At 60.5% G+C, this 19,892-nt stretch overlaps 1 protein-coding gene across 1 annotated transcript; it reads left to right on the forward strand.

Moving 5' to 3' along the window:
* The first annotated feature begins 2,291 nt into the window (after positions 1 to 2,291).
* On the forward strand, positions 2,292 to 18,195 carry LOC125317808 (nuclear receptor ROR-beta-like). The gene is made up of 10 exons (XM_048287913.1): positions 2,292 to 2,379; positions 9,746 to 9,831; positions 9,936 to 10,077; positions 10,446 to 10,859; positions 11,306 to 11,427; positions 11,699 to 11,831; positions 12,889 to 12,996; positions 13,370 to 13,480; positions 13,829 to 13,941; positions 14,498 to 18,195. The coding sequence occupies exons 1-10, from the start codon at positions 2,373 to 2,375 to the stop codon at positions 14,657 to 14,659; spliced, it is 1,398 nt and encodes a 465-aa protein (XP_048143870.1). The 5' UTR covers positions 2,292 to 2,372; the 3' UTR covers positions 14,660 to 18,195.
* Positions 18,196 to 19,892: the final 1,697 nt, after the last annotated feature.

The following is a 19,892-nucleotide window of genomic DNA, read 5'->3' on the forward strand; positions in this document are numbered from 1 at the left end:
ACGGCAGGTGTGGTGCCGCTTATGTAACCTCCTCATACTTTTGGGTTGCGCCGAGCACTCGGGGAGTATTTTCGCTCTCGCTCTGGCGCGATTCAGCCACGGCTGTCCCAACAGCAGCAATCGGCGACCGCCTTTTGGGAGGGGCGAGTTCGCCGGGGCCGGACCCTGCGTGCCACGAAGAGTCACTGCGCTGCTCCCGGTCTCATTTTCCCCATCTGAAATGGGGCTAATGAGGGTGACCTGCTTCGGGCAGCTCCCGTGACCCCGGGGGACGGCAGCGGCCTCGCCGCGCACGCCGCCGGCTCAGGGGCTGCCCCTGCCCGGGGCGCTCAGGATGCGCACCGGGGTGGGATTTCTGGCTCCATCCGGGGCTGTGCTAGCAGGAGCCGTGCTGGAAGCAGAGCCTGCGAAGAGCGAGGCGAGACGTCGCCCCGCGTCCCGTCTGCGTGCCCATCCATGCAGAGGGGGCAGGAAAGCCGGGAGGAAGGAGCGAATCCGACCGGCGAGAGCAGCGAACCCGTTCCCAATCGCCATCAGCAAAATCATGTCAGACAGCAGCACTGGAGCGCGCTGGGCGGCTCGGCCCCTCCGCCCCCCGCACCTCCCGCCCCCAGCCCGTGTCCCCCTCCCTGCTGCAGCCGCTCCCGCACCGCAGCAGAGCCGGGCGGCTCTCGGCACATGGGTGGGAGCACACAAAGTGCCACCACGGCTCAGCCCCAGCGTCCCTCTGCCACCGCCACCTGCCCGTGCCAGAGCAGGGGGACAGTTTCAGGAACAGCAGGGGACCCCCTCTGCCAGTGGCCCATCAGCATCCCTGCACCCCCGGCTCAGCTCAGCCTTTGGGATGGATGTGGGCTGAAATTGCCCTCTTCAGCTGCGATTAAATGGTTTGATTTGAGTGTTGGGGGGCTGAGGTGTCCCCACAGGGCCTAGCTGTGAGGGCAGGAGGCCACCCAGGGAGGAGGCAGGGATGCCATGGGTGGTGATGGTGGCTGCATCTGTGCCTGTGGTGGGTGTTGTCTCCATGTCCATGGCTGATGTGGCTGTGCTATGCTTGTGACCACGACTGGATGCCATGCTCACAGCAGATGCCACTTCCATGCCTGTGGTGATGCCAGGTCCACACCCATGTTGGGTGCCAGGTCCATGTCTGCAGTGGGAGTTGTGCTCATGCCTATGGCAGATGTCTTCTCCACACACATCAGGTCTCCAGGCCAGTGCCACTGTCCCCAGGACCTAGGCATCTCTGGGCACTGCTGAACACTGACCCTGGCACCTGAGCCCAGCGTGACCAGGACCAGCCGCCTCCACCCCTGTGATGTGGCACCAGGGAGGACTCTGGTGACCTGGTGCACCACAAACCCCAGCCAGGGGACTTTGCCCCGTGCCGACATCTCGGGCTCTGCACAGCGAGGCCGCGTTGCGTGGTCCAGAGCCACCATCTCTGCATGTCTTAGGCAGTGTGTCCCAGTGTCCCGTAATCCGGGGTACAACCCCCGGCCCCAAAGCCATCCGTGTGTAACCCAGCATGAAGGACAGGGTGGGAATGCCTCCCTGCCACCTTCAAAGCTTCCCACTACTTCCAAGGCACCATTCCCGACCCGCAGGTCTCCCAGGTGGGATGTGCCCCCAGACCTCAGCATCTGCGCCCTGGCATGGGCACCTGGGGCAGCCGCATGGGGGTCCCCCCGCTTTCCACACCCCCCCAGCGCCAGGTGTTGCACCTTCGGCAGAGGCCCCCCGCCCCGCCCCGCCCTGCCCTGCCCTGCCCTGTCCTGTCGGGGGCTTGTGGGGTCCCCGCGCCGAGCCGGGGACAGCGCCTGGCGGGGGCAGCGGGGCTGCACGGGAGCGGAGTGAAGCAAGGGAGCGGTGATTCAGCGGGACACGCAGCCGGCCCCGTGCCTGGGCGAGCCGGGGCAGGACGGGCACCGGCACGGCCCTACCGGGGGCGGGCAGCCCCGGGGGGCAGCTCCGAGCTCCCCGCGGCCACAGCCGAGCAGGGGTCGCGCAGACCCCGGTCCCGGGGAGGCGCCGGCAGCGCCCGCGCAGCGCCGAGCACCGGGCGGCGGAGCGGCGGGGATGGGGATGGAGCGGGAGGAGGAGGAGGACGAAGGGCAGGAGGTGGGGCTGGAAGTGAAACCGATTGGGGGGGGGGGGGCGGGGCGGGCTCGTCATGTGAACGGCCGCATGCTCGGGCAGAAGTGGGTCACGGCGCGGCGGAGGGGCAGGTGCCAGAGCCGCCCGGTGCCGCCCGGTGCTTCCCGGTGCCGCCCGGTGCCTCCCGGTGCCGCCGCTCTCCGCCGCGCCCCGCGCCGCTCCGGACCCCCGCGCCGCCCCATGCGCCCGCCGGCGCCCTGACCGCGGCGGACACGATGCGAGGTGGGTTCGGGGGGCTGGGGGCTGAGGGGGGCAGCGGCAGAAGTTGGTCCCGGCGGGGATCGGGGGGACCCGCACCAGCCTGGAGGAGGGGGACGGGAAGGACCCGACGTCAGCCCGGACTGGGATACGGGGGATCTGCATCAGCCCCGCGGAGGGGGCCAGGGGGACTCGGTGTCGGCCTGGACAGTGACAAGGGGGGACCCGCATCAGCTTCGCTGGAGGGGGACGAGGGGGACCCGTATCAGCCCCGCGGAGGGGATGGGAAGGACCCCGCACCAGCCCCACTGGGGACACGGGGGACCCGCATCAGCCTGGCTGGAACGGGACAGGGGGGTCCCACACCAGCCCCGCGGAGGGGAACAAGGGGGGAAGGCGCACCAGCCCCGCCGGGGCCGCTCTGCCTCCTCCAGCTCCCCCTTCGTTAGGAATAAAATTCTTGTTTATTTTGCTTTGCTTTCCGACGCCGGCTTAGACGCACTCTTAAGCTTTTCCCCGCACTAAACCCCTTAATCTCCTCTTCAATATGTTGCTCCCACCAGGGCTGGATTTATTGTAGTTTTTTCCCCCTTTTCCCCCTCCCCACGGCGTGGGGGGCAGTTTGGGAGGCTCCTACAGGGACGGGCGAGGAATCAGGTGCAATTTTGGGTGCCCCTTGTCCAGGGCAGGGGTGAATCGTGCCAGCACCTGCCTGGTTTTACCCGTTACCAAAGGCAATTCCTACTTTTCACCCCTCTGCTTTGCCAAGCAGGCGGTGGGGAGGAGGAGGATGGAGGGAGGAAGGCTCCAGCGGGACAATCCAGCGGGGCCTGGTGATGGTGACGCAGCGGTGGCCGGGCTCAGCTCTGTTCCCAACATGCTGGGAGCACCGCTGCAACCTGGGCTGCGATTTTCATCCTCCTCTAAATCATTTTTTCCATCATCCCCTGCCTTCCCCGAGCCCTTTGCCCTGCCAGGACTCCTTCGTGCCCCTCCATGGGTGTGTTTTGGGGGTGCAGGTCCTGGGCACGTTTTGGGGTGTGGGTACCAGGACGTTCATCCCCGAGCTCCTCAAATCCTGTTTCCTCCCCGCACCGCGGGTGCTGCGGCTCTGCCCCCACCGCACTCTTGTGTAACGGTGGGGCCGGGGTGGGTGAGGAGGGCGAGGAGAGCCCCCCACATCCCCTTCCTGCCTCACGACATCCTGGGTTTTCACCTTCATTAGGACGGAGGAAAGCATTAACGCCTGTCTAATTACGAACACGCCTGGCTCTTACGTAGCACTTGCACAGCCAGCACCGGCTTAATTAGCAACCGGGAGAACTTTTCCTTTATTTAAAAAATATTTTTCCTTGCCCCCCTGAATTGCTGTGTGGTGACCCTAATTTAGGGCCAAACCTTCCTGATATCCCACCATTCCCCTCAGTCGGGCGTTTTTCCCGCAGTCCCGCGTCCTCATCTCTCTCGAAGCCCAAATGCCGCATGGCGACGCCAAATTGATTCAATCTCCATTTTCCTTCCCAAAACCGCCACCGCTCTGCCCCGTTCCCCCGGGGGCCACAGCAGCTCCTCGCTCCTGTCCTTCCCTGCGCCGCGGCTGCGCCGGGGCCGGGGAAGAGGCTTTGCCTTGTATAATCCTATACGGTTTCCAGCCCTCCTGCTCGCTTGTTTTGCAAGCAGCGTGGCGAGGAGCGTGCGGTGGCTCGGCAGCCTTTGCGACTTGTCCTAGTGACCTAGATCTGTCATTGGAAAAATCAGAGAGGGCGGAGGAGGAGCTTCCCTGCCCGTTTCGGCGGCGTGCACACGCTGGCGCGGCCGAGGGCGGCCGGCACCCACCGGCCCTCCCGCACGACGGCTGCGCCTGTCCCGGGTACCACAGCGCAGGGATGGCCGTGCCTGGCACTTCCCAAAAAACAAGCCTGCAGGAGAAAGCTGTCCACTGGCTTTATGGGGTCCTGAGGGGTCCAGACGGGATTTGGGATCCCCCACCCCGATAACCCCAGGGGGAGTCAGCACCTGGAGAGGAAAGAGCAGTGGTGGGGGGACGGTGGTCCCTGTGCCCAGCCCAACGTCCCTGTCCCTGCTCCCTGTCACGTTTAACTTTGAACTCGCAGCGGCTATTTAAAGAGCTGCTAATGTCTAAATCAGCACGGTTTATCGGATGTGGTGAGCAGAGCTGCTCTCCTGCCTTTTTTTAGCCCCAGGGAGATAATTCCCCCCGGTTTAGCAGCAGTGCTGGAGGGGTTCTCCCACCGCAGCTTTGTCCCCACCCTGGGCTGCCACCCCCCTCCCCGCTGCCTCACCTTTGCCACCCTTCTCCACCAGCCAAAGTGCAAAGGGCTGCGTCCTGCGCCGGCGGGGCTGGCCTTGGCACGGAGCTGCGTGGCACGGGAGCTGCTGAACCGGAGCGGCCCGGGCAGGAGCCGGGCGGCCCTGGGGGAGCCACATCGCCCATCCGGCGCTACGATTTCCCTGTTGGGGGCACACAGGGACAGGGAAAAACAGCACTTTGCTGGAGGCTGGGGAGAATGCAAAACTTCCGTCCGCGTGGCTGCAAGGGAAGGTGGCCAGAGGTTGCCCCAGGGCAGGGTGAGAGCAGCTGAGCGCTGTTCTGGCCCAAAGTTTCCAGGAAATCTTTGCTAATCAATTAGGAAAGCAGTTCCCCCCTCCAGCATCACAGCCCGGCACGGGGCCGTGGTTTTGTCATCTAAATTTTCCCTACTGCCCACTTGGCCTCGGTGCTGCCGGTGCTGCCCGTGTCTCTGTGCCTGGAGCCGGGGCTGTGAACACCTGGCTTGTTTGGGGTTCCCCGGGGTGCATGCATGGGGATGGGATTTTTTGGCAGCGATGGCCAAAAATCTCGGTGCTGGGAGACCCCGGAGTGCTGCAGCACTGGAGTCTGTTTAATAGCAAAGCCAACAGCAGATGTAAAGGGTGATAATTCCCTTTATTTCCTTATTTATTCCTACCCCAACAGCAAAACACAGCTGTGGATGGGGGCTGTGGGGAAGCACAGTCACTCCCGGGGTTGAGGTTGCTGCAGGGGATGCAGGAGCGGAGCCGGGGGTTACGGCAGGAATGGGAAGATGGGGTGGCATCGTAGGTCCCTGCATGTCCCTGTGGGTCCCTGCGTGTCCCTGTGCAGCCTGGACTCATCCTCCTCTCCCTGCTCTGGGTGCACCAGGAGGATGCTGAGTCCCCCTGGAAGGGGAGAAGTGGTGGAGGCAAAGCATCGGAGCATCCCGGTGCCCTGGCTGGGGCTGGGGTGTCCAGGGGGGCTGGCAGGGCTGCTGCCAATTACCAGAGGTGCCTGTCCTGCGGCATCGATCGAGGCCGGCAGATGGATGGGGCGCGGAGCTGCTGTCCCAGCAGGATCACTGGGTAACGAGCCTGGGCACTGGGGAAGTGCTGGGGGTATTTGGGGCAGGGATGGCCCCAGAGGCATGGAGACACCTCTGAAATACTCAGAGCTGGGATGCTCACCCCACTACCTCTGGCAAGGGCACCACGGCCTCGCGTGGCCCCAACCAAGGGAAGGGGTGGCCATATTCTGCCCCTGCGGGGTGACAGCTGTGCAGGCTCACCCTGGGGGACTGTGCAGAGGATTGTGCAGGGATCTGCCAGTGCACCCCAAACATCCCCCTCCCAGGAGTCCTCACCCCGCAGCCAGGGGCACCCAGTTCTCCGATGGGAGCGGGGGCAGCTCCAAAAAGCCTCCAGCAGCAGTGGGGTCACCACATATCCCGAGGCTCAATGGGGTGCTGAGGATTTCGGGGTGATTCCCCAAAGCAGTGAGATCATACGGCCGAGGGGAGGGATGGGGGGACGAGGAGGAGGAGGATGGGACCACCGTCCTCCCTGCACCACAGAGGGGGGTCCAGCCCCCCGTGGCTGCATCCTGCAGGGCCTACCTTGTTTTGTTTTGGGGTGCAAGGGATGCCCGCCCTTAGGGCGGAGGCGATGGAAAGGAGGGTGTGCCGGCGTGGCACCAAGGCTGGTTCCTGCTCCGGGGAGGGCGGATCTGGCTCTGCCGAAACCACCGGAGCCTCCAGCATGGTGTGGGGCGAGAGGTGCTGGGCTGGAGGGGACACACACAGCGGGGTCTGGGGGGTGACAGGCGACCCAGTCACTGTGCAGGGACAGACCTGTGTCCCTCACCTGGAGCTGCAGCCCAGGGTGGCAAACGGGAGGTATCACCCCAAAATGCCCCAATATCCCCGCTCCCCGTGGCGGGAGGTCGGGCTGCTGCCCGGAGCCCCAGCCCGGTCCCGGTGCGGCCGCGGTCCCGGAAGGGTTAAGGGCCGTGGTTACACAAGCGCGCGTGGCCACGGGCAGAAAGTGTGTCAGTGGGACAGGATGGCTCCAACCGCGGGGCCACGCGCAGCCGCCGCACCGGGGGCCATCGCCCCGCCACGGCCGGGCCCCGTGGCCGGACCGTGCCACAAGGGCCACTTACATAAGGGCCGGCCGGTGGCAGCGGGCCGGGAGTTGGGCAAGAAGTGTTTACAGTGGGAGGAGAGCAAATACCACCGCCGGGACATTTTAATTGCCGGCTGGAGATCATTATTACTTATTTTTTTAACCCTTTTGTTGTTTCTTTTATCCTGCTCCCTATTTTAGCCCCATCGGCCCCAGGGTGGAGTTTCCCTGCTTCCTTCCCCAGAGGGGGAAGAGGTTCACCCCCTCCTAAATGCCCCCCCCGCCCCGTTCACAGTGTGGCCGATGCTGGCACGGTTGTGGTGGGAGGAGATGCCAAACTCTCCGGTGAGGAAACTGAGGCACGGGGGGGGGGGCGGGGGGGGAGGACTATCCGGGATTTGGGGTCTACTGTGATGTTTCCCCTGATCACAGTGAGATTTAGGGGATGCAGGAGCTGCTGTGGCCACCTCACCCACACCCGCATTCCTCGTCCTTCTGGATCTGCCCCAGGAGGGTGTTTGGGGGTCGCAGGGGAGATGGTCCGGCCGCTCTGGGGGTTCGTGGCTGCGGAACGAGGGGACACGGATGGACCCGGCTCGGTGATTCAGCCGGGTTTACAATCGGAGCAGCAATTAACCGTGCTGGGCTGTAATTGCCATCGCCAGGTTACGGCCCTATCTCCACGTCAGTTATTTGGGGCGAGCGTCTTACGAGCGGGTCAGGTGCCAGCGGCGGGCACGGCCGGGTAATTAGCAGGACGGTAATTAGAGCCCCAAAAGGCTGCAGGCACACGGCAGGTGCTCAGGGCTTCTCCTTCGCCAGGACAGCATCATCGCCATCACCCTTGGCTCCGGCTCGGGGGGCTCTCGGGGGGCTCCCCTCCGGCGAGGGGGCGAGATTTGGCCATCGGCATCACACGAAGCTTTTGGGATCGTTGGTGCTTTTGAGGCATTGCGGGGCGGCATCGCTGGGCTCTGCTGGGTGGGTGCCGGCGGTACCGGGCCGTGCTCAGCCCCGGCGCTTGCCGGTGCCGGTAATTCCGGGTACCGGAGTATCGGCCGCGGGCGTGAGGGCGCGGCGGCCGCGATGCATCACCCGCGCTGCCGGCGGCTGCAATTAACGTTGCATAACGAGCCGACGCCGCTTCCTGCCGGGGGTGGCACCCCCTCCCTGTGCCCCCCGCGATGCCACCACCTCGGTCCCATCCGGGCGATTGGGGCAGGGTGTCGGAGTGGGGCGGGGTCCCTGAGGTCCGGCAGCGTGGGGGAAGATGGCAGCAGGATCCAGGGAATTGGGGGGTCATCGGAGCTGGGTGATGATTTGGGGGTGGCCACACGTGGCCCTCCTGGTGCCTCCGTCCCCCTGCCAAAGGGGTGGCCCTGCGGCTGCGGTGTTGGTGCAGCTGCGGGGGATGTGAGGATGCTCTGGACATCCCCGCCCTGCCCTGCCCGGGGAAATCAGCTCTGCTCTCCCAGGCCCAGAACCACGACAGAGGATTTGGGGAGGGGCACGGATGGGATGTGACTCCCTTGAGTCGGAGGGTGGGGGACAACACACAGCCCTGGGAGAAGCCCAGCTCAGCAGCCTGGGGAAGGAGGGGTGAGCCCCCAAATCCCCTGGTGCGTATGGGGCATTGGGTTAAGCAGTGATTCAAAGGATGTAGGAGGGATCCATCCCTCTCCTTACACCTGGACTCGGAGCGAGTCCTTCCCCAGTGTGGCCGGAAGCAAACCTGCCCCAGGGGCTACAGGGATGCATTCCTGGGGGAGGACTGATGGCATCCCTGGGGGTACCAATGCCATCCCTGGGACATTGAGCATCCCTGAGGGACTGATAGTGTCCCTGGGAGGGACCAATTCCATCCCTGGGGAACTGAGCAGCCCTGAGGGACCAATGGCACCTTGGCTGCTCCTTGCCCAGTGAGGCTTCACTGCCCCATGCCAGCCTCCCCCAAGCAGCAAGGGACCCCAGGACCCTGCCGGGTGCTGGGGTACGGGTGGCACTGGCCAAGCACTGGGATTGTCACCCACAGAGGCGGCCCCACAAAACACATCCCTCGATGAGAGCCAAAGGCTCCCAGGGGAGAAGAGAGGCAGAAGGGAATTACCCGAGCAGGGATTTGCACACGCCCAGGAGATTGGAAATAACCATAATCTGGCCAGGGGGGTTATTTTGGTGCGGCGGTGGCTGTCCAGCACCCTCGAGAGCAACGCCAGGCTGAGCCCAGATGGGGGTGTGGGGGCTGGAGCGGGGATTAGAGGGTGCAGAGATGCCGGGAGGCACGTACGAGTCCCGGGAGTGCCGTGCGTCCCCCCCGCACGGGTGGGGAGGGCAGAGCCAGCCCAGATTTGGGGCAGCTGGAAAATGAGGAGGACGAAGCCTATTAGCAGCTCAGTGCCAGCGAAGCAGAAGCGGGGAGGGAAGCGGATTTGTGGGGGGAAGGGGGCTGGGACCTTGAGCTGGGGATGGCTATATCGGTCCTGGGTTTCACAGGAGCTGCTGGGGGTTGGGGGGGCCCAGACCCTCTGCTTGGGTCAGACCTCCAGCGGCAGAGCATGTGCTGCTGCAGGGATGGGAACGGTCCCTGTGCCAAGGCTGTCCCTGTCCGGGGCACACATCAGCTGAAAAACAAGGGGAATGATTCCAAAACAGGGTCCGGGGCAGGCTGGGGAAGAAACATCCCGTGGTCTCCTGGATCCAAGGGCTTTCTTACCCTGTCCCTCACTGCTGGATGGGATGGGGGTACCCCACGCCCTGTCTGAGCTTTTTAGGAACCTCTCAGAGGTGCAAGAATCCTTATGGATTCTGTGGGAAGGGCTGTGCTGCCGGTGGGTCCAGCTCTCGTGCCTCAGTTTCCCCAGGTGCTGAGCCAGCCCGCGGCTGTTGTGGACGGGAGGCCACCTCCCTCCTCCCGTTCAGCAGTGACCATTATTAACCACCGTGCTTTCCCCCCTTTCCCCATCCCCCGCAGCCCAAATCGAGGTGATCCCGTGCAAGATCTGCGGAGACAAATCCTCAGGGATCCACTACGGTGTCATCACCTGTGAAGGCTGCAAGGTGAGCCCGGGGACGCCGGGAGCCGGGTGCCGGCAGGGGGGTGGGCACGGGGTCTGGCTTCCAGCCGGGCACTTTCCCAACTCCTCCTGTCCCATCCCGGGCAGGGTTTCTTTCGGAGGAGCCAGCAGAACAACGCCAGCTACTCCTGCTCCCGGCAGAGGAACTGCCTGATCGACCGCACCAACCGCAACCGCTGCCAGCACTGCCGCCTGCAGAAATGCCTGGCACTGGGCATGTCCCGCGACGGTGAGTCGTGCACCCGAGGTGCCCCGGGGTCCCCAGGGGCCACCTGCTCCTCCGCGGAGCGAGTCAGGCTCTCAGGGTGAAGCTGCTTTCCCCGCAGGGCCAGCCCGCTGCAAGGAGAGTTTGAGAAGCAAGAAATGCTTTTGTGTTTTCCACGGGAAAATCTAAACTGGTTCTGTTTGGTTTGACCCAGGGTTGGTCTGGGGCGGAGGGGTGCAGCCAGTGGGGTCCCAGCCCCGCTCGGGGCTCACAGACCCCCAAACCAGGCCCTCCCCGGGGAGCCAGGACGTTTCCCAGGGTAGTGGGCGGACGTGGCTTTGCTCTGGGGGGTGAAGCTGCCCTGACACGGCCGCTGTCTCCCCCTGGGGCAGCGGTGAAGTTCGGCCGCATGTCCAAGAAGCAGCGGGACAGCCTCTACGCCGAGGTGCAGAAGCACCAGCAGAGCCAGGAGCAGAGCGGCGGCACCAAGGATGAGCCCGAGCCCCTGAGCCGCGTCTATACCACGAGCGTCAGCAGCGGCCTCTCGGACCTGGACGACATCTCCACGCTGTCGGACGGGCTCCTCTTCGACTTCCCCCTGACCCCCGATGGCAGCAGCACCTACTACAACCTGGACCTGCTGGCCTCGGCGCAGCCCTCGCCTGACCAGTCCAGCCTGGACGTGGCTGATGCCACGCTCATCAAGCAGGAGTCCATCTACGAGCTGATGCTGGAGCCGGCGCTGTTGGCACACGGGGCGCTGGAAGGTGCCCAGCTGCCCCCCGACATCTCTGTCCTAGAGATCGGTGAGCGCCAGTGCGGTGCAGGGCCCCGAGGGTGGTGCTGGGGGCCACCCCAGCACGTTGCAGGACACACCCAGCTCTGGGTACACTCACCTGGTCTAGGGAAAGGTGTCCCTGCTCACGGCAGAGGGTTGGAACGAGGTTTAAGATGAGTAAGTGGATGGGATTTAAGCTTCCAACCCAAACCATTCTGGGATTCTACGATAGTGAGCCCAGCCTCAGCTTTCAGAGCAGCCCCAGGGCTCCCTGATGGAGCTCAGCACACCCAAGGTCATGTGGCACATCCCTCGCTTGCTTTAGGCTCAGCCCCTGCTGCCCAATCTGTCCTCACACCCCGGTGACACCATGTGAGAGCCCCTCTACCCCTCAGCCCTCAGCCCCAGCTGCCCCACAAGAGAGGATGGGGTTGGGGTCCCCAGGTCTCACCTCCCGCTGTCCCCACCTTGCAGACCGGGTGGCCCAGAACGTGGTGAAGTCACACCTGGAGACGTGCCAGTACACAACGGAGGAGCTCAAGCGCCTGGCGTGGAGCCTCTACTCGCCCGAGGAGGTCCGTGCCCTGCAGAGCAAGGTGAGTGCCACTGTCACAGCCCCTGCCACAGCCAGTGTCCCCTGGGGCTATGCCGAGCTGAGGGTGAAGGTGAGGAGGGTGAGGAGAGTCTGTCAGTGCTTTGGGAGCTGCCCAGATGGGGAGTTTGGGGTGGCAGCTCACATCCCAGGTGTCCTAATGCCACCATCCCCCATGGATGGCACAGCACTGGGGTCTCGTCCCTGCCCCATGGGGTCACAGAGCCGGGGTGCCGGGGTGCCAGCACACCCTGAGAGTGTCCCCCGTGCCGCAGAGCTGCGAGGCCATGTGGCAGCAGTGCTCGCTGCAGATCTCCAACGCCATCCAGTACGTGGTGGAGTTCGCCAAGCGCATCGACGGCTTCATGGAGCTCTGCCAGAATGACCAGATCATCCTCCTGAAAGCCGGTAAGAGGGGGGGACCCCACCACCCCCCTCGCGTCCCTGCCGCCCCCCTTCACGTCCCCACTGTCCCCCTCGCGTCCCCAACACCTCTCCTGAGTGGCAGCTGCAGGGCCAGAGGCAAATCTTTTCTCTTGGCTGGTGCTTTCCTTTCGGGGGTCCCCTCCCTTGCTGCCCCAGTTCTCCCAGTGCTGGGGGAGCAGGTGCTGGGCTGGAAGGAGCTGAAGGTCGCGTTTAAGGGCAATGGTGAAGGGGGGCACGTGGGGAGTGGCTGCCTTGGGCAGAGGCTTTTCTCCACAGCCGCCCTCATCCAAATGTCACCCAGAAACTGGGATGGAAATGGGAACAGAAGGTTTTCCCCTGGGAGAAGGGGTGCCAAACTCAAACGGTAGCAGGAAGGATTGAGAGAAAAGGATTGGCCTCTTCTCCCAGCAAGAGACTGGGAAGAGGAGGATGATGGCAGCGCGCACCCACGTTCCCCACCCTTCCATCTGCCCAAGCTGGCGATGCTGTGCCCAGGCCGGGGAGCTGAATGTGCAAAATCCCCAAAACAGTGGAAAAACCTCGTAGTTTCTAATCTGTCAGAGCTGGGGAGCTGAGATTAGCACTCAGCACTGGGGACATGTGCCAGTGTCCCAGCGGGGTGCTGTACCCCAAAGCCAGAGCTGGCCGTGCCTGATGCGCTGGAGTTTAACTCATTCTTTCATTTCTTCCTTCCATTTTCTTTTTATTTATTTTGTTTTCACCCTTTCCTCTCTCTCGGTGCTCCACCACAACCTCGGTCTCTCTGTGCCTGGCTGCGAATGACTGGATAATATTTCCCTTTGGTGAAATATTGTGGTCACAATTGGACACCTAAAAAAACCCAACCAATCCCAAAACCCAAACTGGATTTGTTGAAATACGCATTCTGCTCTTGGGAATGAACAATTTGGACCTCAAACGTGCACTGGGGGCTTTCCTCTTTCTTACATTTGGTCCTGGGGTGATGGAAACCCCCCGACCTTCCCCGCCCCACCCTGCCCTGCCCTGCCCTCGTCTGCGCTCTCTCTGCCTACATCAGGTTGCCTCGAGGTGCTCCTGATCCGCATGATCCGCGCGTTCAACCCCTTGAACAACACCATCCTCTTCGAGGGCAAGTTCGGCGGGATGCAGATGTTCAAATCTCTCAGTAAGAGCTGCCTCGCTGCCCCTCCCTCGGGGCTCTCCTCTCCTGCTCTCCTTCCTCTCTCCTTCCTCTCTCCTTCCTCTCTCCTTCCTCTCTCCTTCCTCTCTCCTTCCTCTCTCCTCCTCTCCTTCTCTCCTTCTCCTCTTCCTCCCCCCCTCCCTCTCCTCTGTTTTCCCTCTCCCTCTCCTCCCTGCGTCTGTCCCTCTCCTCTCCCCCTGCAGCCCAGGCAAGGCTGGAATTTGCAGCCAGGTGAGCACCCAGGACCCTCCTTCACCCATTTCGTCTCCCAAAACCTTTCCAAGCTCTGGGTGCTGCTGGGCTCTGCTGATGGCTGGGCAGAGCAGTGACAGTGATGTCCCTGCTGTCCCCTGCTCAGGCTGTGACGACCTCATCGGTGCCATCTTCGAGCTGGGGAGGACCCTGTGCCGCCTGCAGCTGTCGGACGAGGAGCTGGCCCTCTTTACCGCTGCCGTCCTGCTCTCCCCAGGTACTGGGGGGCCGTGGGGAGAGCCCCACATCCGGGGGTGTCCTGTGGGGAGAGCTGACCCCGTAAACTTCAACGCTGCTTCCTTGGTGGATGATTTCTGTTATTCCTGGGAGAGGAACTTGGGGGAAAAATGCATCTAAAGATGCACAAAATGCATCTGTCAAATCTCCTCAGTGGGAGGAGGAACTGTGTCACACACAGCAGGGAGTGTAGAGAGGAGCCAAGCATCCCCAAAACCATCCTGGAGACCAGGAAGGCTTAAAAGAGCCAGGGGCCACTTCCCTGTGCCTGGGGGAGACCCTGGGGTTACTCTGACCCTGTGGTGACTCTGTCTTTTGCCTCTCGCAGACCGCCCGTGGCTGACCGAGTCCAAGAAGGTGCAAAAGCTCCAGGACAAGATCTACGTGGCCCTGCAGCACGAGATCCAGAAGAAACACTCCGCTGAGGACAAGCTCTCGAAGGTAGTGGCACAGGAAACCCAGCCAAGGGTGCCAGGAGGTGTCTGAGCTGGGGGACGTGGCTGTGCTGGAGCTCCTGAGCCACACACAGACATTTTGGGGAGTGAGACCTCAAACCTGTCAGAGGAGAAGAATTTCTCCTTCCAAGGGCCATGAATCTCCGTTGTGGTGCAGGCAGAGGCAGCACCGTGCTGCTGAGCCTGGCAGTGCATCGGGGAGTGGGGATTTTTAGGCAAAATGAGCCGTTTTGGGAATGCCTTGGAGCTGTGGTGGGGAGGAGCCCCCCCTGTGGAATGACGTGGGTTTGGGGGTGAGGCCAGGTTGCTGCCGGGCTGTCCAAAGGTGGAGAATTTGCTGGTGCCCCAGTGCCAGGCAAAGCCAGTGATCCCCAAAGCCACCCGCGGTGCCCAGGGAAGGGGGAACAGCAGTGCAAGGGACACTCATTGGGAACCCAGTGGTCCCCAAACCCCCCTGCTTGTTCCCAAGGGAGGGGGAGCGGTGGCAGCAGGGCCACTACACCCAGGATCCCAGCGGTCACCAGTTCCTTCTCTCCCTGCAGATGGTTTCCAAGCTGCCCTTGATGAAGACCATTTGTAACCTGCACTTGGACAAGCTGGAATTTTTCCGTCTCATGCACCCGGAGACTGCCATGAACTTCCCCCCCCTCTATAAGGAGGTTTTCAACTTGGAGCTTCAGTACAGCGACCCCCGGGAGAGCTAAGGCCGGGAGCCAGCGGCCCCCTTCGAGTTCCCCAAAACTTGGAGACGAACTGCACTTCAGAGGTTTGGGGCAATTTATTTAAATCAAATAATCAAACTCAAGAGAACCCCGGGGGGGCTGCGGTGCCTCCCCGGCCCCGTCTCCTCGCTGTGGATTGCAATAGCTCTTGAATGTAAAGCACCTTGAAGGAAAAGCAAATGGACTTTGCCATACCAGTGAAATGAATGTGAAATCTCTGCTCGGGAGAGGAGATGCTCCCGGCAGTGGTGAGGGATCGGCTGCTCCCGGTGACACGGGAGGAGGGAGCGCCCTCCCCGCTGTCCTGGCTGCACTCTCCACCTCTGATTTTTATTTCTTTATTTTTTAATTATTATTTTTATTTTATTGTTTGGTTTGTTTTTTTTTTTACCCAAACACCAGGCATGGGATAAAGAAGGGGCAATGCTGACTCAGCTGGGTGGGGTTGGGGCTGGAGCTGAGGAGAGGGAAAAGACAGAGCCTTTGCTTTATTTCATGTCCCACGGGTGCAGCGGGCCCACGGGAGCTTGGCCAAGAAAGGTCTGGCTGTGGCCAGCGGGGGATTCAGCACAGGATTTTCCTGTGGAGGAGGCTGATTTGAGGGAAAGGATTCCCAATGCAGCAGGGGAAAAGTTTTGCAGGGTCTCCATGCCCTCCATCACAGCATTTTCCCAAATTCCCAACCAACTCCTCGTCCAGCTGGGCGACCACCTGACTTTGCAGAGTCCATTCAGCAGTTCACCTGCCTCGTGCCACCTTTCTGCATCCCAGAAGCTTTTCCAAGCCCGTGTGACTTCAGCCAGAGATCAAATCCTGGCCATCCGTGGCCACTGGAGGGGCTCCAGGGCTGCCCCCATCCCCGCGGTGGCCGCAGCAGCCGTGGCTCTCTGGGTACTGCTGTGTGTGTAGTTCTCTTATCAATCCCATTAAAGCCACCCCACAGTTCAGCACCCAGAGGAGGGTTTGTGACCCTTCCTCCACCCAGACCACAGCTGGTCCCATTCCCAGGTTCCTCCTTCCCGCACCACACGTGGGAGCGCAGATGTGGCTGCCTGCTGTTGCTTGAGTTGGACTCAGGCTTTCCCCTCAGTGAGCTCCTTAGAACTGTTATTTTGGGGGTTGTTCTCGAGTTAGCAGGATTTAGGAGCTTTTTAGGGGGAGAAACTTCCTCCTGGAGTCAAGGGGAAGTGAAAGGTCCTTATTCCTTCCTGCCAAGGAATAGGGGTGGTTGGAAGGAAGGTGGTGTGTTTGGGGCCTGCTGCTCCTTTTGGGAGGCTCAAAAGGGGATGAAGGGAAGGATTTGTGGGGTGATGCTGTTATAGGCCACAGCAGCAGGGGATGCTTGAGAGACTCCGTGGCTCTGCAGATGGATTTTTCCGTCCCAGTTCCTGCTCCTGCTGTAGCAAATGCCAAAAACTACAAGGGAAAAATCTGCTCCGAGGCAGCCCCAGTTTCTGCTGACAAAGGGCTAAAATCCCAAGCCCCTTTCCTGCTTCGTGCTGATTCCTCGTGCACCCAATCCCATCCTGCGGCAGCTCGGATCATCCCCGAGCGTGAGCCAAAAACCTTCAGTTCCACAACTGCACCCTTTCAACCAAACGAGCAGCTTTCTTAGTGACGTGAGGGACATTCCTGCTTTTATTAAAAGACCTCCTAGGGAAGACCATGGACCAACCTTGACGAGGGAAGACTCCCCAGGAAGCTGATGGGATTTCTGCTCCGCTCGAAGGCAGAGGGAAATTTGGGACCGCGCTCCTTCCCAGCAGCTGCCGCCCGCCTCGCGCAGCCCTGAGCTCCCTGGGTTTGCTGACCACATCCGAACTGCTTCTGGGAGCACACTGGAGCCCGCCAGCCTTGGCTCCCTCTCCACTGGAGCCAGGTCTCTGGGAAAAGGCTGCCGGCCCTCCCACGGCCCCCCGCGATGTCCAGTGCCAATGCGTCGCTGTCCAGCGCAGCGTCCACGGGGTGGGGATGTGCCCGGCTCCTCTCCTGCCCTCTGCAAAGCTTGGACAGAAGTGAGAAGTCAGAACTGCCTTTTACGTCCTGAGGGTTGTGCCTTTTTTTTTTTTTGGAAGCATCATTTCCGACAGCACCGTTCACTTCCCGGGAAAAGCACCCCCAGAACCTGAGTGTGCTTCTTCACAGCGCCGCCGTGCTCGGAGGGAGCAGCCTGTGGGTGTTTTGAAACGTTTGGGGACAAAGAGGAAAAAAAAAAAGCACACACCCTTCTTTTCACCCTCAGTATTCGTCAGCCAACAACGCCACCGACTTCATTTCATCCGGCAAAGAACCCAGGAAAGCACCTTAACTCGGGAACAGGCGGAGCCCTCGCCGCCGGCCGCGTTTTTCTGGCTCACGACACAGCGTCCATCCCGTGGGGTGAGATTTGGGATTATTCTGAGCAATAAGAGCCCCCCGTGGGAACCTAGGGAAGACTGGAAGTATTAAATGCGTGTGACTCGACCTGCCAAACCGCGGGAACCTGCACTTTTCAGTTCTCTTTAAAGGAACCGACTTGATTCGATGATTTCTGGGGAGGGGATAAAGTGATTCGGTGTCAATTCCGTGATTCCTGGCCTGGGACGGGCGCCGCGCATGGAAAGGGATGGCAAGGGATGGCAGCCCTGCTGTGGGCTCGCCAGGGCTGTGCCAAGGTCCCTCACACCCCGCTGGGCCACCCAGAGCCCCGAGCTCGCAGGGAAAGGGCGAACGACAAAGCCTGGGCAGAGATGCCTGAAAAAGGGAGAATTCCGCTCTCCCCTGTGGCCAGTGGGGAGGGTGCCCAGGAGCCCTGAGCCCCGCTGGCTCCGGTGCTCCGTGCTCGGAGCCGTTCCCATCCCGACGTGCGATGTTCCTTTCCAGCAGCCCTGGGCAGCCTCGGCCGCCAGCGATGGCTCTTTTCCAGACCAAGATTAATTTAGTGTTTGTTTGTCTGCTCTGGCAGTTTAGCTGAGTGTCCATTTCCACCCACAGAACCCTCACACTGTGTATAAAGATGGATCAAAAATATATATAATATATATTCTTGTGAATGTTGGTGCAAAAGAGAAAAATATATAAAGTTTCAGTCGGCTTAATGTTATTTTTTATCTCTATGAATGAAAGGAAGAAATGGAAAACCTTTTATTTCCATTTACCACCCCTCCACATACACCTACCTGTAGATACCAACAGGTTTTATGGAAATGTTTTACTTTTTAGATTTAGGAAAATGCTTCTGTTCTCATTGAATGTTCTGTCTTGTAAGATTGTAATTTCTATTTTTTTAAAGAAAAGAAAATAACTAAATAAAATTTCCTCTTTCAGACCAGTCAGCTTAGGAAGGGAGGGCAGGGGAGGGAGAAATGTTTATTTAAGGACAAAACTGTTGTTGGAATTTTTCATAACATTAAATAAAAAGTAATATAATGTATGGATGACAACCTTTTTCCTGAGGTGTGTTCTGTAGGTACATAGATGTATATTGCACAAAATTTATGGGAAGAAAAATAAAGTCTGTTTTACAAGGTAAAAAAAAAAATATAATGTTGGAAATAGTGATTTTAAATTTTAGCAAAGGGTGAGAGTGGAAGCAAATCCCTCGAAGTGATGGGAAAATCTTTAATTTCTTCTTTCAGGATCGAACTGTACCAGAATCCCACAATGGTTTGGGTTGGAGGAGACTTTAAAGCCCATCCAGTGCCACCCCTGCCATGGGCAGGGACACCTCCCACTGTCCCAGGCTGCTCCAAGCCCCAATGTCCAGCCTGGCCTTGGCCACTGCCAGGGATCCAGGGGCAGCCCCAGCTGCTCTGGGCACCCTGTGCCAGGGCCTGCCCACCCTCCCAGGGAACAATTCCTTCCCAGTATCCCATCCATCCTGTGCAGGATTGGGACATAAGGGGAGATTTCAGACTCTGGGAGATGTTCTTGCTTCACTTAATGCCAGGAACACAACAAAGGGAGCCAGGAGGAGGCTGGATTTGTGCCCTGTGGGTGTGTGTTTGGTTTGGAGTCCTTGGAATCACTTCCCAGCCCCTCTGCATGCTCCAGCCTGGGCACTCCAAGGAAGAGCAGAGGTCTGGGAAAGTCCTTCATCTGGGAATTCTGTTTAAGCACCCCTGAGCTGAGGGACAGGGACAGCACCTGGCAGTACCGGGGACACATTTTGAGGCAGGAGATTTGGGACAGGTCTGCAGGGATGGTGCATCTGTGGGAAGGAATCAGGGACAGCCGAGGAGCATTTGGGATTCATTTTCAAACAGTTCCCAGCCCCAGGAAGGAACAAATACCCCTGATATAGCAGGGCATTATACATGGATGTACCTGTATGTCCTGGATTTAACAAGGATGCAACGCCAGGGACAGGAGGCCAGGGAACGGCTGGAGCTGGGTCAGGGCTGGGCATGGAGCTCAGGGAAAGGTTCTTCCCCCCGAGGCTGCTGGGCACTGCCCAGGCTCCCCAGGGAATGGGCCCGGCCCCGAGGCTGCCAGAGCTGCAGGAGCGTTTGGACAGCGCTCTCAGGGATGCCCAGGCTGGGGTTGTTGGGGTGTCTGTGCAGGGCCAGGGGCTGCACTGATGATCCCTGAGGGTCCCTTCCAGCTCAGGATATTCCAGGATTCTTTGAATCTCTGCTCTGGGTGCAGACAGGGATCACTGGATGTGAAATGTGCAAATCTCATCCTCGTTTCTTTCTGCTTCCCCTGCCAATCTCACCAGGTGCCCATTCCCTGCTGCCTGGGTAAGCCCAGGGCTGTGTCCCTCAGCAGCACAGCTGGGCTGCCCGGGAGCTGTGGAGCAGAGGGGAATCATGAAAAGGGATCCTTGGATCAGTCAGGGTCAGTCAGTCGCAGTTCCCATTGCTGCCCTCGGCCATTCCCGGGGGACGACACGGCTCCCCCTCCACCTTCCCACCCATATGGAGTTCAGGAGAAATCCTGGCTGCTACCAAGAGCTGCGAACAGCCTGAAACAGGGCCCAGCCTGTGGAGATGTTGGGAAAGGCCATCACCCACTTTTGGGATGGAGGGAGCGGAGCTGGGGTGTCCAGGGAACCGCTGTGTCCCACTGGGACCACCAGAGCTGGGGGTGCCACCCTTGGATTGCTGCACGCTGACATTTTGGCTTTCATTAAAAAAAAAAAAAAAAAAAAAAAAGTCTCTTTTTTCACCCAAAAAATCCTGGTTTTTGGTGTATTTCACAAAAATAAAATAATAAATTAAAGCATGGCAATTCC

The sequence above is a fragment of the Corvus hawaiiensis genome, chromosome 28, assembly GCF_020740725.1.
Source record: "Corvus hawaiiensis isolate bCorHaw1 chromosome 28, bCorHaw1.pri.cur, whole genome shotgun sequence".
Lineage (NCBI taxonomy): Eukaryota > Metazoa > Chordata > Aves > Passeriformes > Corvidae > Corvus > Corvus hawaiiensis.

What these genes read in the sequence shown, in the direction of transcription:
- LOC125317808 (XM_048287913.1), top strand. An exon ending in TCACCTGTGAAGGCTGCAAG is followed by an intron (nt 9,832 to 9,935) that starts GTGAGCCCGGGG and finishes CATCCCGGGCAG; the next exon opens with GGTTTCTTTCGGAGGAGCCA. An exon ending in ACTGGGCATGTCCCGCGACG is followed by an intron (nt 10,078 to 10,445) that starts GTGAGTCGTGCA and finishes CCCCTGGGGCAG; the next exon opens with CGGTGAAGTTCGGCCGCATG.